The following is a 20,770-nucleotide window of genomic DNA, read 5'->3' on the forward strand; positions in this document are numbered from 1 at the left end:
TTGTCAGGTTCAGGCTGGGCTACCGTTACCTAACGGAATTAGTTGAGGAAATTGTCGATGCAAACTCAATACAAAATTTTATATGTAGATGGAGGAAGAAAACGTCTTTTATGAGCTGACGCTCGACCGTCAAACACGTAATGGTGAGTACAAGTAGGTGAGTACTTGCACTCCAGCCATCAGTGTTCATGAGAAAGTTTCTACCTATTTTCTGCCTGATGGGTTCCCTCCCTCCCTTCCCATTTATTCTTCTCTCCCCTCTGCTCCTCCCCTCTGCTCTCTTCACTTCCCCACTATTCTCTTTTATTCCTCCCTCTATAACATCAATTATTATATATATATTTTATGTTACATATTTTTGTTTCTCTTATTCGGAAGTTCTATAGACATGTGACACATTATTTGTTGATTATTTTGGTCTTGCTTGTCAGGATATCTCTTGTGACAAACACCAAAATAATCGACAAATACAACAACAATAGAAGACTGGACACTGGCGAGGCATTATACATCAAACAAAGTGAAGTATCAAAAGCGAACTAGCACCAAACTGTATTCTACCAACTACTTCCCAAACACGACGGAACATACAACATACTGCATACATGGAAACATAGGAGATTGGCGTTGCAATGGACTTATTGGGCCATAAGTGAGGTGCTTCTCCTTGACTTCATCCCCGGCTATATATCCTCCATCACAAAAACTTGGAAAAATTCGAACCCTGCTTTTGACAATGTTGACAAGAATCAACGAAACACTTTGAACTTTGGAGAGTTAATTTTTCAATTTCCTTCTCAAGCGAAGTCAAAAATAATAAAAATAGAGAAGATCCATGCTTGAATCCTTTATCGCCTCTCAGTAATATTCAATAACTTATGTTTAGATGAAAGACTGCTAGTATTATTATTAAATAATATATTACATTAAATAATATATATATATATATATATATATATATATATATATATATATATATATATATATATATATATATATATATATATATATACTCAAACCAATGATCAAAATTAATGAGAGCGGAAAGGTTACCAAAGACCGTTTTGCTAGTAATAAAGACGGGTCCGTCACCCCTCCGGAGAAGTATTTTTCCATTGAATTGACAGTGATGGCCCACAGCCCCCAGAGGTGGGTTGCCTTCCGTGTTTAATGTAACCTTGGGAGCCAACCACCCATAAAATGTCTAAATAGCCATCGAAGCATCCATATATATATATATATATATATATATATATATATATATATATATATATATATATATATATATATATATATATATTACATATACATATACATATATATATATATATATATATATATATATATATATATATATATATATATATATATATATATAATTTTAATAGAATGAAAGTGAAGATGGTGAGTTTGGTTGACGTCTTAAGCACACAGTTGAGAGGCAGACAGAGGACGTGCGGCCCTTAACAATTCGCAATTGCGACAGCAATATTTTCTTAATTGAGTAGATTTAAGCATTTGTTTATTGCTAGGTAAGGAATCAATATCTTTTCTTGTTTGCTAGCTATTGGTATATATTGGTATACCAATATTGTATATATTGGTATACATGTCTTTGATCTGATTATAACAATAATATTGTCTAGTTGTGGCATATGTCTTCCCTAAGTGTGGAGTTGGTGCTACATATAACTTTTATAGACATTTCAGAGTCTTATTGGCTTGGTCTTCACTCCAAGTACCAGCATATACTACCAAAGTTTACCTTACTACAAGCAATGTCGCCACCACCAACACTGACGCCACCACCAACACTGTCGCTAACACTAACACTGCAGGCGATGAGTCACAATAACATGGCTTAAGTATGTTCACCAGACCACACACTAGAAGGTGAAGGGACGACGACGTTTCGATCCGTCCTGGAACATTCTCACAATCGACTTAAGAATGTCCAGGACGGACCGAAACGTCGTCGTCCCTTCACCTTCTAGCTGTGGTCTGGTCAACAATACCAACACTGTCGCTACCACTAACAGTATTATCAACACTGTCGCTACCACCAACACCATCACCAAAACTGTCGCTACCACCCCCCATCAACACTGTCACCATCACCACCTCCATCACCATCAGAATTGTGTTAAAGTTGTAGTCAATGTTGCGACATGTGAGCTTCATAATAGAGTGCTCAAATATGTAAGAGTAAAGAGTCTCACCGAAGGCTTCTGTGAGGTCCACCTTACACTTTGTGCTCTTGTATAATGCCCAATAATTATACTCAAATATTTGCGTACATAGAACTGAAAATTTAAATAATGTTAATTGTACTACTAATAATACTATTTATAATATAATTTCCATTACATTATGGTAATAATATTATAAAGAGGCTGAAGAATGCACAAAATATAAAAAAAAGGTCTCAAAAAGGTATTTGAAAATTACTTAAACGATTTGCTCATGAAAATAGCCAATTTATTCCACAACACTCAGAATAAAAATCACTTCCTCTCATTTTCCATTCATTAACAACCGCTCCGGAATGTTCAAAAGAAGTATGAACGATTTAAAGAATTTGTAAAATGAGTGGTAGGAGCAATCATGAGTCGGCAAGTGTTTCAAGACCGTCCTCCTCACATTGGTCAAGACTGTCATCCTTACACTGGTCAAGACTATCATCCTCATACTGGTCAAGACTCCGTTCACTTGCCCCTCATACTTGACACTGGCAGCAGTCTTGGTGTCAGCCTTCATTCTAATTGCTAATTGTTTTTGTTCAAACTATGATTTTTCGTCTGTATTTTGTTATTTGCGGAATGCTTCGCTTTTTACTCCATGATTCGTAGTTAACGGGTGCTTTACCTTCTCTTGCTTCTCTTTCGCGTCTTGCTGGTCGGAGTTCAATCCCCGGCAGTCCAAGTGGTTGGTCACCTTTCCTTCTTCCCGTCATATCCCAAATCCTTACCCCTCACATCCCTTCCAAGTGCTATATAGTCGTAATAGCTTTGTGTTATCACTTGAAAATTACTTTATATTTTGCTATTGCCTCTGTCTCTCTCTCTCTCTCTCTGTCTCTGCAGCTTTTTCATCTTCCTGCTCCACAAAGTTCTATTCCCACAATTTCTACTTTGATTCCGTGATAGCTTCCTTAACTGCTATTAACACAACGACATAAATATCATTTATTATCGAGTTAATATCCCCACTCGGCAAGGAGCGCCCAAAGAGTTCGGAGGCGGGAGTGGAGATGAGAAGGTGGAGGCTGCGAGGCACATTACGGATGTGTAAACCTCTTTATGGCTCTCTCCTTCACTGGGGGATATGATCACTATCCTTAATGAAACATTACCTTAAAAACGTTTCTTACCTGGCAATTACGGTAGGAGGAGGAGGATGGCGAGGAGATGGTGGGAGCTGATGAAGGTGGGGTAGGAGACGGGGTGAAAGGAAAAGGAAGAATGGGGGATAGAAGGATGAGTAGGAGTAGGAGGAGGAGGAAGAAGAAAATCATAAGGAACAGGAGGTTGAAAAAGTGAAACTAAGAGAATCAAAGAGATGACGGCCTCGAAGTTTACCTTCGAGGCCGAAGGTAAACCTCGAAGTGAAAGGGGGGAATACATTTTACCGAATGAGCAACGTTCGTTGGTCTTCTTACGCCTCGTTTAACAATTCCAGGAAACACAGAATTCTAGGTTCCTCGTTAAACAGTTCATTATTGAACATTTTGTTTAATAGCAAATATTATTTATTTCTCTTTGCGGGAATTTTTTAGCATCAGCTATTTTTTTTTAAGGAAAAACAAAAATTCATGGCTTATATGTATATAAATTTCATTGTTAGTGAGAATTGAGTTGACTGCAGCTTGTGGCCATTGTTTGTGTATAATGGAAGTCTGCCGGGAGGAACTCTGGACGGCATTAAGAAAGGCTTGGGAGCCCAGCAGGAGAATATAAAGCACTTGTTGGAATTCGGGTAAACTTTCTACGAGTATTGTTCTTTGGAGATTGGTGTGGTGTGTGTGTGTACTCACCTAATTGTGTTTGTGGGGGTTGAGCTCTGGCTCTTTGGTCCCGCCTCTCAACCGTCAATCAACAGGTGTACAGGTTCTTGAGCCTATTGGGCTCTATCATATCTACAATTGAAACTGTGAATGGAGTCAGCCTTCACCACATCAGTTCCTAATGCATTCCATTTGTCAATCACTCTGACACTAAAAAAGTTCTTTCTAGTATCTCTGTGGCTTATTTAGGCACTCAGTTTCGACCTGTGTCCCCTAGTGCGTGTGCCCCTTGTGTTAAATAGCTTGTCTTTATCTACCCTATCGATTCCCTTGAGAATCTTGAATGTGGTGATCATGTCCCACATGATCACCCCTCCCTCATGTGCGTGTGCGCGCGCGCGCGCGCGTGCGCGTGTGTGTGTGTGTGTGTGTGTGTGTGTGTGTGTGTGTGAGTACTAAATTTGGACCGGCTCTCTAGTCACATCCTCTCAACATTCAATCACCTTTTGAACAAATTCCGGAACTTATTGGGTTCTCCCATATCAGCACATGGCACGGTAAGCGTGTATGGAGTCTGTTTCCACCACCTTAGCACTTGGTGCATTCCATATTTTCACTCTTCTAAAACCAGTAAGTTCTTCCTAATGTCTCTGTTGCTGACATTAAGTACCACACACACGTGCTACTCAGCCTCGACCCGTGTCCCCCTTCTTCAAGCGCCACGTATTCTTCCGACTTATCTTTGCAACTTTGTATGGTTACCAGACGTCTCTTGTCTTAATCTTCCAATGACGCGAGACGTTCCATTCGTTCTTTCCACGTAACTCATACCTCTGAACATTCTCCGCTTGGTTTATTTAGGCCTTGTGGCACATGTATTCCTTAATGACTCTTCATTCAGCTTTATGAGAGCAGTTCATATGTTGGTCAACTTCCCAAACGCTACTTCTTTCAACGTTCAGTTTTTCTTATTATATATATATATATATATATATATATATATATATATATATATATATATATATATATATATATATATATATATATATATATATATATATATATGAGAGGAGTAAAGGGTTGGGGCATCATAATCTCAGAAGTAAACCAGGGCTCAGCTTGCATGCTGACCAACCAGCAAGTATATCTTAGTCATTAACAAAGGTTCAGGAACTAGAGTAAAGTTTCAGAGCACACAGGTTGAGGAGCTGAGTAAACCTCTCTGTGTAATTACCCCTGCGAGTGTTACTAGTGCGTTTGAGCTCTTATATGCGCACACAGTAGTTCATGTGAGCTCGTATATGCGCACACAGTAGTTCATGTGAGCTCTTAAGACCACACACCGGTGTAGTTAACGTTAACTGTTACGACTAAACAAGGTAGTTGCCCGATTTTGTTACGGCTGCTCATTGTAGTTCACTATCAAGTTACAGAGTTCTAATGTTGACACTTGTCTCGTCCTTAGATGCCAGTGACAAGTGCCATATAGATGGCTATACTTAGACTCATTTTGTTACTGTAAATTGAACAGAAGCATCAGTGACAGCTGCTGAATTACTTCATTTGTTACATTAAGGTTTCTGTTTGCAGTTACACATTTTAATGTTAATTAATCCTGTTTTGTTCGTTAGTTTAAAAGTTTCATTTATTGTTGTTTTCCTGTGATGTCATATGGAGTGCTTTTATTTTATCTGTGTCCATCTTAACTTTTTCAATTAATCACTTTTTTTATTTGTTTTGTTTGATTGTTTTGTGTGGTTTTCTCATTTAATTACTTATCTTGCACCACGACCTCGATTGTTAATTACGACCGTGTGTGTGTGTGTGTGTGTGTGTGTGTGTGTGTGTGTGTGTGTGTGTGTGTGTGTGTGTGTGTGTGTGTGTGTGTATTCAAGGGAGCTTGTTTTCCAACCACTTGGGCTGAATGGTAGAGCGACGGTCTCGCTTCATGCAGGTCGGTGTTCAATCCCCGACCGTCCAAGCGGTCGGGCACCATTTCTTTTCCCATGTCCCATCCCAAATCCTTATCCTGGTCCCTTCCAAGTGCTACATAGTCCGCATGCCTCGGCGCTTTCCCCTGATAATTCTCTCCCTCTTGTTTTCTCTCGACAATTCTTGTGTGTCGTCTTGCCTTGTCCTGTACCCCTTCTCCCCCCCTCCTTCACTATCCCTGCACCCCCTCCCCCTCCCCCTCACCGCCCCTGCACCGTGCTCGATGTCTGGTCTCACGGGAGCTGAATTCCGTGAGGTCTACCTTTTATTGCCAGGAATTTGGCATTATTGGAGCATGACAGAAAGATCAAAGTCCAGGTGAATTTCCCCCGCGACTCCACTTTTTCATATATTTCCAGCTTATGAAACACACTGTTCAAAATAAAGATAGTGTTGCAAAAATATTTAGTTGGATATATCTATTATATTGTTGTTTTGATGCATAATAAATCCTTGACATGTTTTATATTGTTTAATTAAATTATGGCTCTATAACAAAATTTCATATAATTATTTGATAGAATAAACAAGACGCTAATAATAATATTGAAAATAATAATAATAATACTATTATTATTATTATTATTATTATTATTATTATTATTATTATTATTAATATTAGCAGGACAAAGACAAAACCTAAAGGTTAGTTTCGACTTATCGAATAAAGATTAAGGAGAAGACTGGGCCACTGAAAACTGCGAAAGGTCACACAACAAAGAAATGTCTGGAATTGCAATGAGTATTTTGTGTCTGTATTTGTTAACAAGAAAAAGCTTGATATTATGCCTGCACTAGAATAAAACCATGTACGTGATGAGGACTATAGTTGGCTAGTTTAGTGGTTACTAAGGAAGTTATTAAGCAAAGAAAAAAAGTAAAGCCCTTCTATCGCCCAGAGCTAGACTAAGTATTTACTAAGACATGTACAGAAAGTAAAGAAGAAATTAGTGAATTTATGAATTGCATATTTAATCAGAGTCTAGGAGACTACTGGAATCCTGAGGGTTGCAAATGTTGCTCCGATTGTATTGAAAAGATAAAAATTACTTACATCGAACTATCGTCCAATTAGCTTAACCTCTATTTAGGAAATTTGCAAGAACTGTTAGTCGCAGAAGCCATTCGGTTACATCTTGTAAACTTAGATTAATAAAGTTTTTACAACATTGTTTTATTATTTTTTCACTCATGTTTATCAATTGTACTCGCAATACTTTCCAGAATATTTCAAGCAGTTGACAGCAAGAAAGAATGTGACAGTTTATATCTCGACTTTAGCAAAGCCTTTGATACTGCTGTCACGTTCACCTGTTAACAAGTTCCGCAGTCCTCTGTTTAAACAACGAAGATAGCAAGTATAGGCACTATGGAGGAGAAGAGGACAGGTAAAACAGTAACCAATACAAATTAAGCTTATTTGCAGTAAGCTATGAACTAAAAGAATACGACAGCTTAGTGTAAAGAAAAAATAACATAAGAACGATCAGGGAATCACGGAATTTACGACTAACCTAAACCTAACAGCAAAACTGGAATGAAACAGCCCCCGGGAAAATATTTAAGTTTTGCTTATAAACAGCTTTTAAAAGAATGATACGTACATTCAAGAGACCCTAAATTTTCCTAGCATTGTTCAGTTTCAACACTCGCTGTCCTAAGTGTCTAACAAACTAGACATGAATACCTGGTCTCTCTCCTCAGCTATGGTAGCGATGGTGTCTAGGAGATGACCGAATAATCTGGAAGTTTCTACTATTTTCTCCATAGAAACCTTCCGTCTCTGTGAATCATCATTGTAACCAGTTCACTGAATACTACTTAAATAAAAATTTCCATAATAACTAATTTAATATCCTACATTATATATATATATTATATATATATATATATATATATATATATATATATATATATATATATATATATATATATATATATATATATATATATATATATATATACACACTAAACTGGATATGCAGCTGTGCCCGGGTGTCTCTGCCTCCTTCTCCCCTTCCCCTCTCTCATCTCTTTCCTTATCCTCTTCTCTCTCTCTCCCCCCATCTTCCTAGTACTAGCTACGCCACCCTCCATCCTGACTAACATTTAGTACGATAGACGAATCTCAGTTAAAATGGAATTTTGTTATTTAGCTAGGTGGGAAATTAGTGGAATGTGATATTTAATGTAAAGTATCCCGACAATCCTATGTACTGCCCGTAACCCAAACCATCTACCCTGCAAAGTTTCGTTAGGCTACCCACTAGCATCTGGACTCATGAAAAAAAAGGAAAGTCTCTTTCTCTTTCCCTCATTATATATAACAATAAATCTATATAAAAAAATTGCACAAATATTATGAAATTTAGAGAGAAGTAGCAATAGGAGAAGAAGGATAGGAAAGAGAATGAGATAGAGGAAAAGGATGACGAGGAGTTGGAGAAGGAAGGAAGATGGCAAAAGTTGAATTACAATTTTTAATCAAAACTTCCCAGTGCCGCAAAACAAGACACTTCGGTAAAAAACTTTTTCTTGTATTTCAGATGAGCTTTGTATGTGATGGGCGTGGGGTGGCGGCCAGCGGAGAGCGGTGGTCATCGCGGGTGTGTGTGGGCGTGGGTGTGGCTGCTGGCGTGGGCGGCCGTGTGGTTGGGGCGGGCTGAGGAATGCGACATGGGAGAACTTCGCTGCCATGACACAAGCTGTGTCGCCGCCGACCAATACTGCGACGGAGAGCCAGACTGCGCCAACAACGAGGACGAGCCCAAACACTGCTCGCGTGAGTATCTGGACCTACCACTGCTACAAGGTCCCACTGAATCACTCACGAGTCAGACTTGCAACATATCTTGTGGTCTCTACTGCCAGACTATTCCTGGCTACTGTATACAGTGACTACTTCATGGCTAACGCCCTAGTTCACTTCTGGTTCTTACCAGCTTGGCGGACTGGTTATCGTACTGGCCTGGCATACAAGGATCCCAAGTCCAGTTCCCTCTGAGGCTACACTGTTGCTTCCAAATAGGTGACAGTTTCAGTAGTAAAACTTGATTCCCACCAGTTTATAGGACAAACTCAACTGGTTCACTAATATTACACACTAGTGGGAGATATACTAAAAGGTCTCTCTCGGTCCGCTTTGAGTACGCAACTTGCCTATCCTGGGTTCCTACCTATCTTCTACCTAGGTAGCACCAGGTTCCTACCCGACCATATACCTGGCTGAATATTCTTGGTTCGGTGCCTGACCGGCGACTATCATAATACCGCACTCTAGGTAGCAGTCACTCACAGAGTACATGCATGTTGCCTTGAAGCAGCCTTCTAGTTTAGTTAAACCTGGATTAGTTTAGTTACCATGTAGCCGGTACCTGGCCGCTAGGTGCTTTAAATTTTACACAGGTTGGAACAAGAACAGACGAGTTCTGACTCGTGTTGTTTCCATCAGATTGCCTTGTGGATACAGCCCCAGGTATCCGACTCTTGAGTACTTAAACTCACCAACTCGTTTCTCACCGTGACACACAAACATCAGCTCGCAGTGGAGGTGATTGTACACCAAAATCCGCGTAGGGTCGTAATAGTGTGAGCGTACTGTCACCACTGGCGTTCTCCCAACCTCACCAAATAACCAATACGCAACATAAATGGTCCATTGCCATTTAAAGCTCTTCCATATAAATGAATTTCCAAAATCTGTCCGGTCATAGGGGGGATATTCTCTCTCCTGAGCCGCCGTTGACGGGAAATATTATCGGAAAACCTATCCACTAGATCGGATACGCCCTGTGTTATATATATTTTTTCGGATAGAGCAAGGTTTGACATGATCGGTGCAGCCAGGAGGGGAAGGTTTATTGATTTAGGCGGGTTGGTGCACACGGTGTTGTGTGGGGGTGTACACTACTAGCTGTTGGTGCACATGGTGTTGTGTGTTGGGGTGTACACTCCTAGCTGTTGGTGCACACGGTGTTGTGTGGGGGTGTACACTCCTAGCTGTTGGTGCACATGGTGTTGTGTGTTGGGGTGTACACTCCTAGCTGTTGGTGCACACGGTGTTGTGTGGGGGTGTACACTCCTAGCTGTTGGTGCACACGGTGTTGTGTGTGGGGGTGTACACTCCTAGCTGTTGGTGCACACGGTGTTGTGTGTGGGGGTGTACACTCCTAGCTGTTGGTGCACACGGTGTTGTGTGTGGAGGTGTACACTCCTAGCTGTTGGTGCACACGGTGTTGTGTGGGGGTGTACACTCCTAGCTGTTGGTGCACTTGTAGATCATGCCACATCCTTACCGCTCGTAAATCATTTCACACTTCCTGAATGCACTCCTACCCACGAAACAAATAGCTTCATATGGCAGGTGTGGGTGTGTAGCTGCCTCAACCTGCGGCCTTCCCTGCTATAGGTGTCTAGATTGAGCAGTTCCTCCCTGTGTGCCCATTAAATCCCCTGAGACCCCAATGTCTCAATCATGTCGCCCCTCTTTCTCTCACTTCTCCCAGTTTTGAGGGATCGAGTTCTCTCAGCCATGTCTAACAGGTCAACCATCTCAGTTCTAGGAGAAATTATTTAGGAAATCTCTGCATATAGTTTAGTATCCTTTAATGCGTCTTCAGGTGAAGGTTATCTGCCGTGGCTGCATATTCAAGCACCGGTATAACTCACAAACTGCCTGCTACAACAGCCCCGGCATCCTCCTCCCAGTGTTCTGATTCTTATAGAGAATTTCTTATAGAGAATTTCGCAGCAGCAACACTGAGACGACATGATCGCACGACATGCGCGCCATTATCTTTTACCCCTTAAAGCTCTTGGAAGTTTGAACCAAAAAAAGTAATGTTTTGTATATGTTCGTTAAGTACAGGGGCGTAAGGTTTACCGGACTGGGGAGGGAAGGACGGAAAGAGAGAGAGAGAGAGAGAGAGAGAGAGAGAGAGAGAGAGAGAGAGAGAGAGAGAGAGAGAGAGAGAGAGAGAGAGAGAGAGAGAGAGAGAGAGAGAGGTGAAGGATAGAGAAGTGCTGGATAAAGAAGAGAAGGTAGGTGAAAGAGAGAGTAGGGGCTGCAGAATAGCGGCCAGAGGTGGGTTTAAGGAGAAGGAAAAGGGGGGAGAGGTTCATGGAAGGGGAGTGAGATGGGGTGCAGGAAAAGGGAGTGGGATGAGGTGCAGACGAGGAAAAAGGGAGAAGAGGGGGAAAGAAAAGGATCGTTGTTAAGAGTAGGAGACATCCATTTACTCTCAAAGAGAAAACAAACGAAATTCGATGACAACAGAATGAGATATTTAATTGAAATTTCGTCCGAGCATCACTATTCTACATTCAATTAAGAATTTAAACAGAACAAACAGCTGCCAGTAAATTGTCGGGAGGATGGCCAGGCAAAGTGACGAGTTAAAAGAAGTGCTTCATACATATCTCTTGATTGATGCTTACATAATGAGCCACAATGGATTTGTAATACATTTATATACATACATATACATAGATTATATATATATGAATATATATATATAGCATATTCATCCGTGCCTCTGCATCTCCTATCCCTTTAATATCACTGTAGCATGGTGGTGGTGGTGGGGCTTGGGAGCAGTGCTCACCACACATATAAACGCTCACGGCGGACTGACAAGATAGTAATCCAATTCGAGGCTTGCCGCACCTACAACCTCTCCTCTGATTACACAATCGAGTTACATCGTTAGTTTTTTAATCTTTTTTTCCCCGCGATGGCTGGTGAGAGCGAGGGCGGCTCGGAGCGGAGACCGCGGGGAAAAGTTATTATAAGTTTAGCGAATGCTTCCAAGAACTAATTATGTAACTTGGGTGCGGTTTTAGCTATCAATCCACGAGGCTGTAGAGGCTATGTGCTCCACGAGGCTGTAGAGGCTATGTGCTCAACGAGGCTGTAGAGGCTATGTGCTCCATGAGGCTGTAGAGGCTATGTGCTCCACGAGGCTGTAGAGGCTATGTGCTCCACGAGGCTGTAGAGGCTATGTACTCCACGAGGCTGTAGAGGCTATGTGCTCCATGAGGCCGTTGTGGTCCGGTGGTTTGGTTAGGACCTCGATGCTAGCTTAAAATATATACATATGAACAGGCTTCCTGCCCCCAACTAAACGAATTCATGCAGAAAACGTCAGCAAGAAAAATAACAAAAAAGTGCAACAGGAACAAACAGCAAAAAGACCAACAACAAAAGCTGCAGCAGGAACAAACAGCAAAAAGACCAACAACAAAAGCTGCAGCAGGAACAAACAGCAAAAAGACCAACAACAAAAGCTGCAGCAGGAGCAGCAACAAGACCAACAACAAAAGCTGCAGCAGGAGCAGCAACAAGACCAACAACAAAAGCTGCAGCAGGAGCAGCAACAAGACCAACAACAAAAGCTGCAGCAGGAGCAGCAACAAGACCAACAACAAAAGCTGCAGCAGGAGCAGCAACAAGACCAAAAAACAAAAGCTGCAGCAGGAGCAGCAACAAGACCAACAAAAAAAAACAGTAATATCAACAACAGCAATAATAATGTATGCACCTCCAAAATGAGTTTTGATATTGGAGTTCAACATTAAAGATTTTTCGGTAATACTTTCATCAAAAATGCCCTTATTAATGCACATTCCTCTCTATAGGCCGTGAGAGAACCAGTCATTCTGAAAAACTAATTAAACTGTCAAACTATCAACCTGTCAAGCTTGTATGAAAATATTTATATAACTGGATTGTTATAAAATTATTTGTTGACGCGGAAGAGTGAATTTTGAATAGGTTCACAAGTCAAAAATGGAAAGTCGTATCGTAGTTAATCCGTGTGTTTGTTCACTTTCTTAATTAACAAAAACTGGAAGGTCATGTATATGTGAGTACTTGTAAATACACCGTAAAGCTTGTTATAATGGAATCCTTCACTTTGTGTTGTATTCCCGAATCTGGTGCTGGAAACAGGCTTACTGTAGGAGACAGGAGAGGTCATTGGCTTACTGTAGACGATAACACAGGTCACTAGTTCAGCTTCTGTTTCCATCGTGGGTGTAGTCATGTGGTCGTCATGGATTGTCATGGGCGGGCGTCGTAAGTGGGCGTCATGGCGGGCGTCGTAGGTGGGCTTCGTGGGATGATGTGAAGGATGTCCAAGTCATCACCGAGTTCAGTAGGCACGGTAAAGCCGAAGCGGTAAAGCACGGTAAAGCCGAAGCACGGTAAACCGAGTTCTGGTTTACCGTGCTTCGAGGCACGAGTACTCTGGGTTTACTATTACCACAGAAGTATCGCAGCAGCACCGACACAGGAGGGGGGGGGGGTTGTTGTTTTAAGACAACACTCCGGTCGGGTCGTACCTGTCGTGGTTATATGTACTCACCAGCGAACTATAGTACAACGTGTTGTCAACTACCATGCTGTCATAATGCTCGGGTTAAAGGGCCAGATGATGTGAAGACCACGGCTGATCTTCTCTAATTGACTGGCATTAAATTGTCAATTAATGTCAATTAATTGATCTTCTGGCAATTGATCGGAAATTATGTCTATTCCTAGACCCTTTCATCTTTTCCGATTGAAGAATTGATCTCCCTTTCATCATATACTGTTGTACAGGACTTCTCAATCATGGTTCCATTCTCATAACTTTGCATTTTTGAGTTAAAGTCAAGTTCTGTAGTCATTTTTCCGACCAGCTTTGGAGTGAGTCAAGATCTCCTTTGATCTGCAAACAATGATATGATGGAGCCAATTTAGAGTGTCAAATCGTTGACAGAGTAGAAGCAGGATGGGCCCTTGTACCGACCCTTGAGGCAGTCAAATCGTTATCAATCCTCTCACTCTATCAGCTAGTTTCTCTCTTGAGAGGTACTTCAAAAGTGTGTGTGTATATGTGTGTGTGTGTGTGTGAGTGTGTGTGTGTGTGTGTGTGTGTGTGTGTGTGTGTGTGTGTGTGTGTGTGTGCGCGCGCGCGCGTGTGTGTCCCTTTACCCACACGCAGTTGCCAGGATGAGCTTGCAGGGTGGAAAGGTTGCAGACTCGCATCTGCTGGTTGTGTAACGCAGTGACTCTCAACTCGTCTGTTTCATTGTGTAAGTTCTCTAACGTAGGTACTCATAGTACCGTAAAAAGTAGAGTACCAATACGTGTGTACTCAGGTATTGTATTAGCCTCTACCCCTCTCTTCCTATTTCCCGGATTTACTCACTACAATTGTCCTGAAAAAGTTCCTGTCAACATCCCAGTGGGTGTTAAATACGTGTGTGTTAGACAGTGCGAGTGTAGACCCAAACACTGTAGGAATATTTTGGTCTTTAATATCACTAACCAGTAACGAAACTTACCTGACTCCCCTGAAGATTACTGCAAGATAAATCATTTTCTCAGCCTCTACAAAGCGTAATTCATGCATTGGACGACATCTGGCAGAGTGTGGCGGAGGTGCGGCTTTAAGGCATGTCTCGAGTTAAGGGCTCGATAGACTCGACCATTAACTCGCGCACCTCGGTAAAGAGACTGGCATCGTCTTCAGATGTATTCGTCATCACTTTCCTCCCTCCCCCTCTTGCCTTCCTCTCCTGGTCCCTACACCCCATTTCCTACCTCCTTCCTCGACGTGACTCATCTTAATTTTGAAGATATATACTTGTTATTCTTAGATTATGGGATAATTTTGTGCATTTGTTTACACCTAGTAATGTTACTCTCACTCATCCCCACACTCGTGTCTAGCGTGAGTGAGTCAGGCGGGTCTCGCCATGGGACTGCCATGCTACCCGAGAGAAACTGTTGTGCGTGCCGAAGCGCTCCTCTTTCACCCTGTTTCAGGTGTCCTGAATCTCGTCTTATTTCTTCTGCACATGAGTCCAGCCACTCAATCCAAGCTCGTGCCTCCTATACATGATCTCTTTATATATTAACTACTCATCGGAATATGATGAAACTACGACGTTTCGCTCCGTCCAGGACAATTGTTGTGTAATGATTAAGAACCGACCGAAACGTCGTTTTCTGATGTGGGGTTTGGAGGTTTCTTCCTACCTCTTGCTCCCTCTCTTCATCTCCCCTGCTCCCTCCTCCATTCATCAGCGTGGCCCTGCCACCCTCTCCAGCCTCCCCGGGCCACACTCAAGCACCTTGGTACACAACAAGACAGCCCGGTATTGTCTTAGTCTCGAGCCAATAACAGCACCATTCTAGACGGTCATCCTTGTGTCTAACAGGACAACAGAATGATTTACCAGCTCCTTTCTTACCAATGGTACAGTGTTACAGTTCTTATGAAAGAAAAAAACCTCATATGAGCATATATTTCTCTGAGTTGTATTTCGTGAGTTTAGAATTGGTTTGTCAATCCTACATTTATATTATTAATGCATTAACACAAAATACACCACGACCCACTAACACTACACCACGACCCTCTAACAATATGAACATATTGCGTGATTCTTCCACTCTCGAAACATCATCTTGAGAGCTGTTTCTTCTTCATTTTTAAGGGTGAGCGGAAGGTGGAATGGGAAGTAAATTTCGTGGAGGAGTACAGGTGAAGAAAAAGTTATTGAAATAGTGTGAGTTATGTCAGCAGGCGGGCTGGTCGCCTTACTGGCACATATATGTGTGTAGTTACTATTTGTGCCTGCAGAGTCGAGTTATTAGCTTCGAGTGTGTTTTGTAGCTAAGGTAAGCTTGATTTTTTTTTTGCCAGGGTGTTGGGAAGTGTTTGTCTGGTGTTCTCAGGTATTATACCGAATATGAATGCTCATAGATAAATGCTTTCAAGTATTCATATAAATACACTCCTCTACTTGTGTACATATTTGGCTGTTCCTTTTTTGCAGTGTTATATATTTTGTTTTCTGTGGTATTTCTGGTCTGCATTATATCTTTTAATATGGTATTGTGGAGCTTGGTTACCGTCGAGTAGATCTAGCTACACACACAGCATAATTACAAGATGAAATACTCAAAAGAAAACCCCAAATTAAAACAAAATAACCACACAAAGAGGCTCAGCTAAAACGAGTACAAAGCACGTGAGTGTGTACACAGGAGTACTCCAAAAACAATTTTAAACATTCTAACACTCCAAGCATGTTGGCATTTATAAGGCGCTGATGCAGGTTCTCTCAGCACCCGCCCACTCTTGACCTACACACTTTCCTTCTCTCTTCCCTAAAATAAAAAATAAAAACAGTGTGGCAGGCACTGGCAAGCCACACCATACATATTTACAAGCGTATACCACCACATCTCCCACACTCCATTCAACATATCCTTGCTCAAATTTCCAAACATTATGAATTAGACTCATCCCTCAAATTCTGCCCCATTCCCTCGCTCCTGCCTCAAACACATCCCTCACCGCCACCCCCCCCCCAAGACTTATACCACACTCATTCTCCACTCACTCATACTTTACATGCATCTTTCTCATCCTGCCCTCCCCATACTCACCCTACCTCATAACCTACACCCCCATCTTCCCAAACACCTCATGCCTGGTTGTGGTGACACACAAGCCAACCATTAAGGCATCGTGTAAGCCTCCACCTAAGCCAACAAATGGGCAATAAAGCGAGAGAAGCTGCCGCTAATTCCGCAACTTTACCATCAAGACCTGTTTTGTGGTCCATAAAATATCCCGACACCGGACTTTAGACCTGCAAGTCTTAACCAGTCCTAGAGCAATTTTTGTTGTTTAATATCGTTTCCTTAACCTTAGTAAACTATGTTTTAAAATTCTCGAATCCATGCCAGAGAGGCTCAAGTTATTTTTGTATTAGTCTTGAATCAGGGGGTCATAACTACCAGACTATCTGTAATTCATGACTTCAGAAAATGTGAACAACTCTTGGATAGTTATATTACCCAAGTCAGTAACTCTAGTAAATATGAAGACATTTTCAATATCTCTAAATCCTGGAAGACCTTTCAGTCATATCCCATGGAATTCTCATATCTTCAAAGCCTTAGTTCTTGGAAGGCATGGATCCTGCAAGCATTGGCTGATGGAAGTCATATCTCCTGAAAGACTTTTATCCTGTTTAGTCCATTTGTTATGCACTCCATGCCCATCCTGTGGGGGGCAGTGAACCCCATTCCAATCCTGTGTGCGAAAGTGGACCTTATTCCCATCCTGTGGGCGGCGGTGGATCCCATTCCCATTCCTGTGGGTGGCAGAGGACCCCATTCCCATTCCTGTGGGGCGGCAGTGCATCCAATACCAACCCTGTATTGAAAAAGTTACAGAGACACATAATGAGCTCAGGAACTGAACCCCAAAATTCATTTATCCAAATAAGTTACAGTCTTGATAAGCTAGTTACAGTTTTTAGTGAATTATATCAACGATGAGCTTGAGAAAGAAAGTAGTAACTCCAAGGAGTTATAGCTCCGTGATACCACACATCCGAAGCATTATGTCGTCCGATGACTCATAGACCAAAGTCTCTTAATAAGACAACCTCTTAAGTCGTGTCTGAATATATTTGACTCGTTAACTCTCTCAGAGCGACAGTTTCCTCTCCCCATCCCAAACAACAATAACTGCATCTACAGGGAGAAAAGTTAATAAGTCCGTTGAATGACCTGAAAAATGTTTTAGCTCTCCAAGTAGAAAGTCCCAAATCACTAACAATCCTTAGTGTTTGGATTGTTAGTTCTGCACCTTCAAAGAAGAGAACACGACAGGTCCCAGAAACGACAAGCTTCCCCTCAGTACAAAGCGGCCGAACTTACTGTGAAGAATGTCGTGAATCACAAAAGAATTCTGATAATCCTTACCTTTCCTTGTGGCAGAGGATCGGTCTTTGAACGTTTTCAGTGAACATCTCTTATCCACTGAGAAAGAGAGAGAGAGAGAGAGAGAGAGAGAGAGAGAGAGAGAGAGAGAGAGAGAGAGAGAGAGAGAGAGAGAGAGAGAGAGAGAGAGAGAGAGACAGACAGACAGAGACTGACTACCCTAAAGCCTACCATTGGCTGTCTTACGGACCAATAAGGAAGCGACATGAGAGGAGTCATTTACTTTCCCGTGAGAGATAGAAAGACTCGTAAAAGAAAGTTTTAGAAAGTGGGAACTTGAGAGTTTTATTAATGAGGGTAATGCCTCTTGAGGTGCTTGTTGGGTCGTAATCTTCCTGGGAGCTAGGGGGTGGGGGCAGAGAGGAAGATAAAGAGAGAGAGAGAGAGAGACAGACAGACAGAGACAGACAGACAGAGAAGACAGGAAGAGAGAGAGAGAGAAAGAAAGATTTGCTCACAGTGCAATTTAAAACAGAATATCCCTTTAAAGAAAAATAAATTTTAATATGCACCGAGCAATAACAACCATTGCCCTATACACAGGAACTACCAGTCCGCCACCAGCATCGCAAACGATGAATCCTGTAATGAACATGAATGGAAATCACGACCATCAACCATCAAGTAGGACAGAACCATCATCTCAGTTTGTCTGGTGACGGTAGCCTTCGGCCCAGCACCCGTCAGGCAAACACCGCTCCCCACTCTCTCTCTCTCTCTCCTTCCTTCTCCACCCATCTAACTCCTGCTCTCCCCTCTTCTTCTTCTTACCCCTCCTCCTCCTCCTCCTCCTGCCCCTAACAGAAGGCCGCGGTCTCGAGAGAAACCAAATTGAGTAAATAAGGCGGACGTTCTCCTTTAAGCCGAGCTGCTGTACTTTCCCTGAGGATATGCTCTCTCTCTCTCTCTCTCTCTCTCTCTCTCTCTCTCTCTCTCTCTCTCTCTCTCTCTCACTTACTCGAGGAAACAACCTGACGCGCCATCCACAAACAGCTACTCAGCAATCAACAGGTGTTTCCTTACAGCCAGGGATTAGGTTGAAAAAGAATATGCCATATGAAATGCATTTCCATTTCGCTAAAAGCCTTTGACGAAACAGAAACGCCAAGAATCTAAACATTAATAATGCTCACTAGAGGGCGAGCATTTTGTAACTAGCCTTCAGTCAAGTTTTTTTCCTAGTCTTCAATCTAGTCTTAACCAACAATGGAACTTTCTCTCAGTCAAGTCTTTAAATGTAACACTCAACCAAGCCTTAAACCTATCCTTTTACCTTGAACTTAACAGTTTGTGAAGTATCTCTCTGCTTTGTACTTGAACTAGCATTCATTCTGTGTTCATAACAAGTCTTTTTTCGTATAACGACCCACAATTTGTTATTATTTAATATACTGATATGAATACAGATAAATTTGTCTTAGATTGTGAAGATACAGCATCACCTTCTGGCTAGCTCTTCAGGTAGATTTAAAACAGTTAACGTAGCATTAAAGCGCTCAACCTTGCCCTCAAGTGCTCATCTCAGCTGTAGACCTGCCCAAATGGCTTTTGATTGACCAGCAAACTGTTGAAGAGTCAGTATGGCTTTCATGAAGTTATCATGGACTCCGATTGATCATCCTAGTCGTCATGAAATTATTCCATCCACAACGAAGTCTCCTCAGCCACTGATCCCTCAGTGGCTGAGGAGACTTCGTTGCCCTCAAGCGGTCAACCTAGCTCTCAGGCCGTCAATCTAGCTCTCAGGCCGTCAGAATAGCTCTCAGGCCTTCAGCCTAGCTCTCAGGCCGTCAGCCTAGCTCTTAGGCTGTCAGCCTAGCCCTCAAGCAGTAAGTACTCCATGGCCTTGAGCGCATTGCGGTCGTTGTGCAGGACTGTTGTCAAGTGATACAGTGTTGCCTGGACAAGGGTCTGCGACACACTGAAACTAAAGAGAAGACGAAGCTGTCAGAGGCTCAGTGATCCAACCGAGGTGTGATCATTTATTGATCTTGGCTTCAGTCTCCTGGTTGAGGGAGAGGAGGAGAGTTCAAGATTCATCTAAGATATTGAAGAAATATAATGCAGAGTAACGCCACGACAAGACGATGAGTGAGACAGGGAAGACAAGCTTTTCAATGAATATGAAAGGAACGAATATCAGAGTGCAAGGTAAATTAGCGTGCGGAAACAATGGAGACGAAGAGTACTTTTCTGAGCGGCTAGTGAGACAAGGATTCTGTTGACGAAGTCAGTAACATTTGAATAGGCCGAGAGGAAAAGATCTCATATAAGTTCGTGTGTATCCAGAGCAAGTCTTCAAAGGAATCTATATGTACATGTACATGTACATATAGGCTCATGTACCTATATGTGCGTGCATGTATTGTGTACATACATGCGCGTGTACATGTTCCTCAAAAACGGAGGAAATGGCAAATAAATCTTAAAATAAGCGATCAGACACCAAGCTTTTGGGGTTCTGATCGCTTGCCGAGCCGTAAAGCGGCGGTGAGCATCCTGCAAGACAAACACTGAACCTGACGCCTGCACGCCGGAGAAGACTTTGATGCGGTGCTGCGCGAGGCTCAAGGACCTTCCCGGATATTTCTGTAACAAGTTGCCAAAGGGTGTTTACCGTTTCTTTGATAAATTCTCTGCCGTTCCGTGACGGTGTGGATACCCTTCAAGTTTCCAGGTGGCTAATAGTGGCTAATTGCCTCTTTTGGAGCGTCCTTCTGGGCTCAAAATTGGTAGGATGGAGGAATCAGAGCAAGTGTTATTATGACCTAAGGAACCCACACCACACCTGTTGCCCCAGTCAACCAATGGGAATGCAGAGACGGATGGACTTGAAACACCTCATCTTGCCTCACCCAATATGGTTTATTGTATATGTAATGGTAAATAGGCTCATTTATTCATCTGTAGCATGAATAAGCTAACTCATCCCTCTCACGCTTAATCTATAACATCAAGTTAGATTAGAGCGGAGTAACAGTCCC

The 20,770-nt window shown here is 42.1% G+C and overlaps 1 protein-coding gene across 2 annotated transcripts in view; it reads left to right on the forward strand.

Moving 5' to 3' along the window:
- Positions 1–20,770, forward strand: part of LOC123760673 (uncharacterized) — a 231,305-nt gene that overhangs the window by 158,227 nt on the left and 52,308 nt on the right. For both annotated transcript variants that reach the window (XM_069328223.1, XM_069328222.1), the window contains exon 2: positions 8,542–8,777. Coding sequence is in view for 1 of the 2 variants with exons in the window: in XM_069328222.1 (XP_069184323.1) it covers positions 8,558–8,777 (220 nt within the window). In the remaining variant the exon portion in view is untranslated. The remainder of the gene's footprint in view (positions 1–8,541; positions 8,778–20,770) is intronic.

Source organism: Procambarus clarkii, chromosome 21 (genome assembly GCF_040958095.1).
Source record: "Procambarus clarkii isolate CNS0578487 chromosome 21, FALCON_Pclarkii_2.0, whole genome shotgun sequence".
In the NCBI taxonomy this organism is placed as follows: domain Eukaryota; kingdom Metazoa; phylum Arthropoda; class Malacostraca; order Decapoda; family Cambaridae; genus Procambarus; species Procambarus clarkii.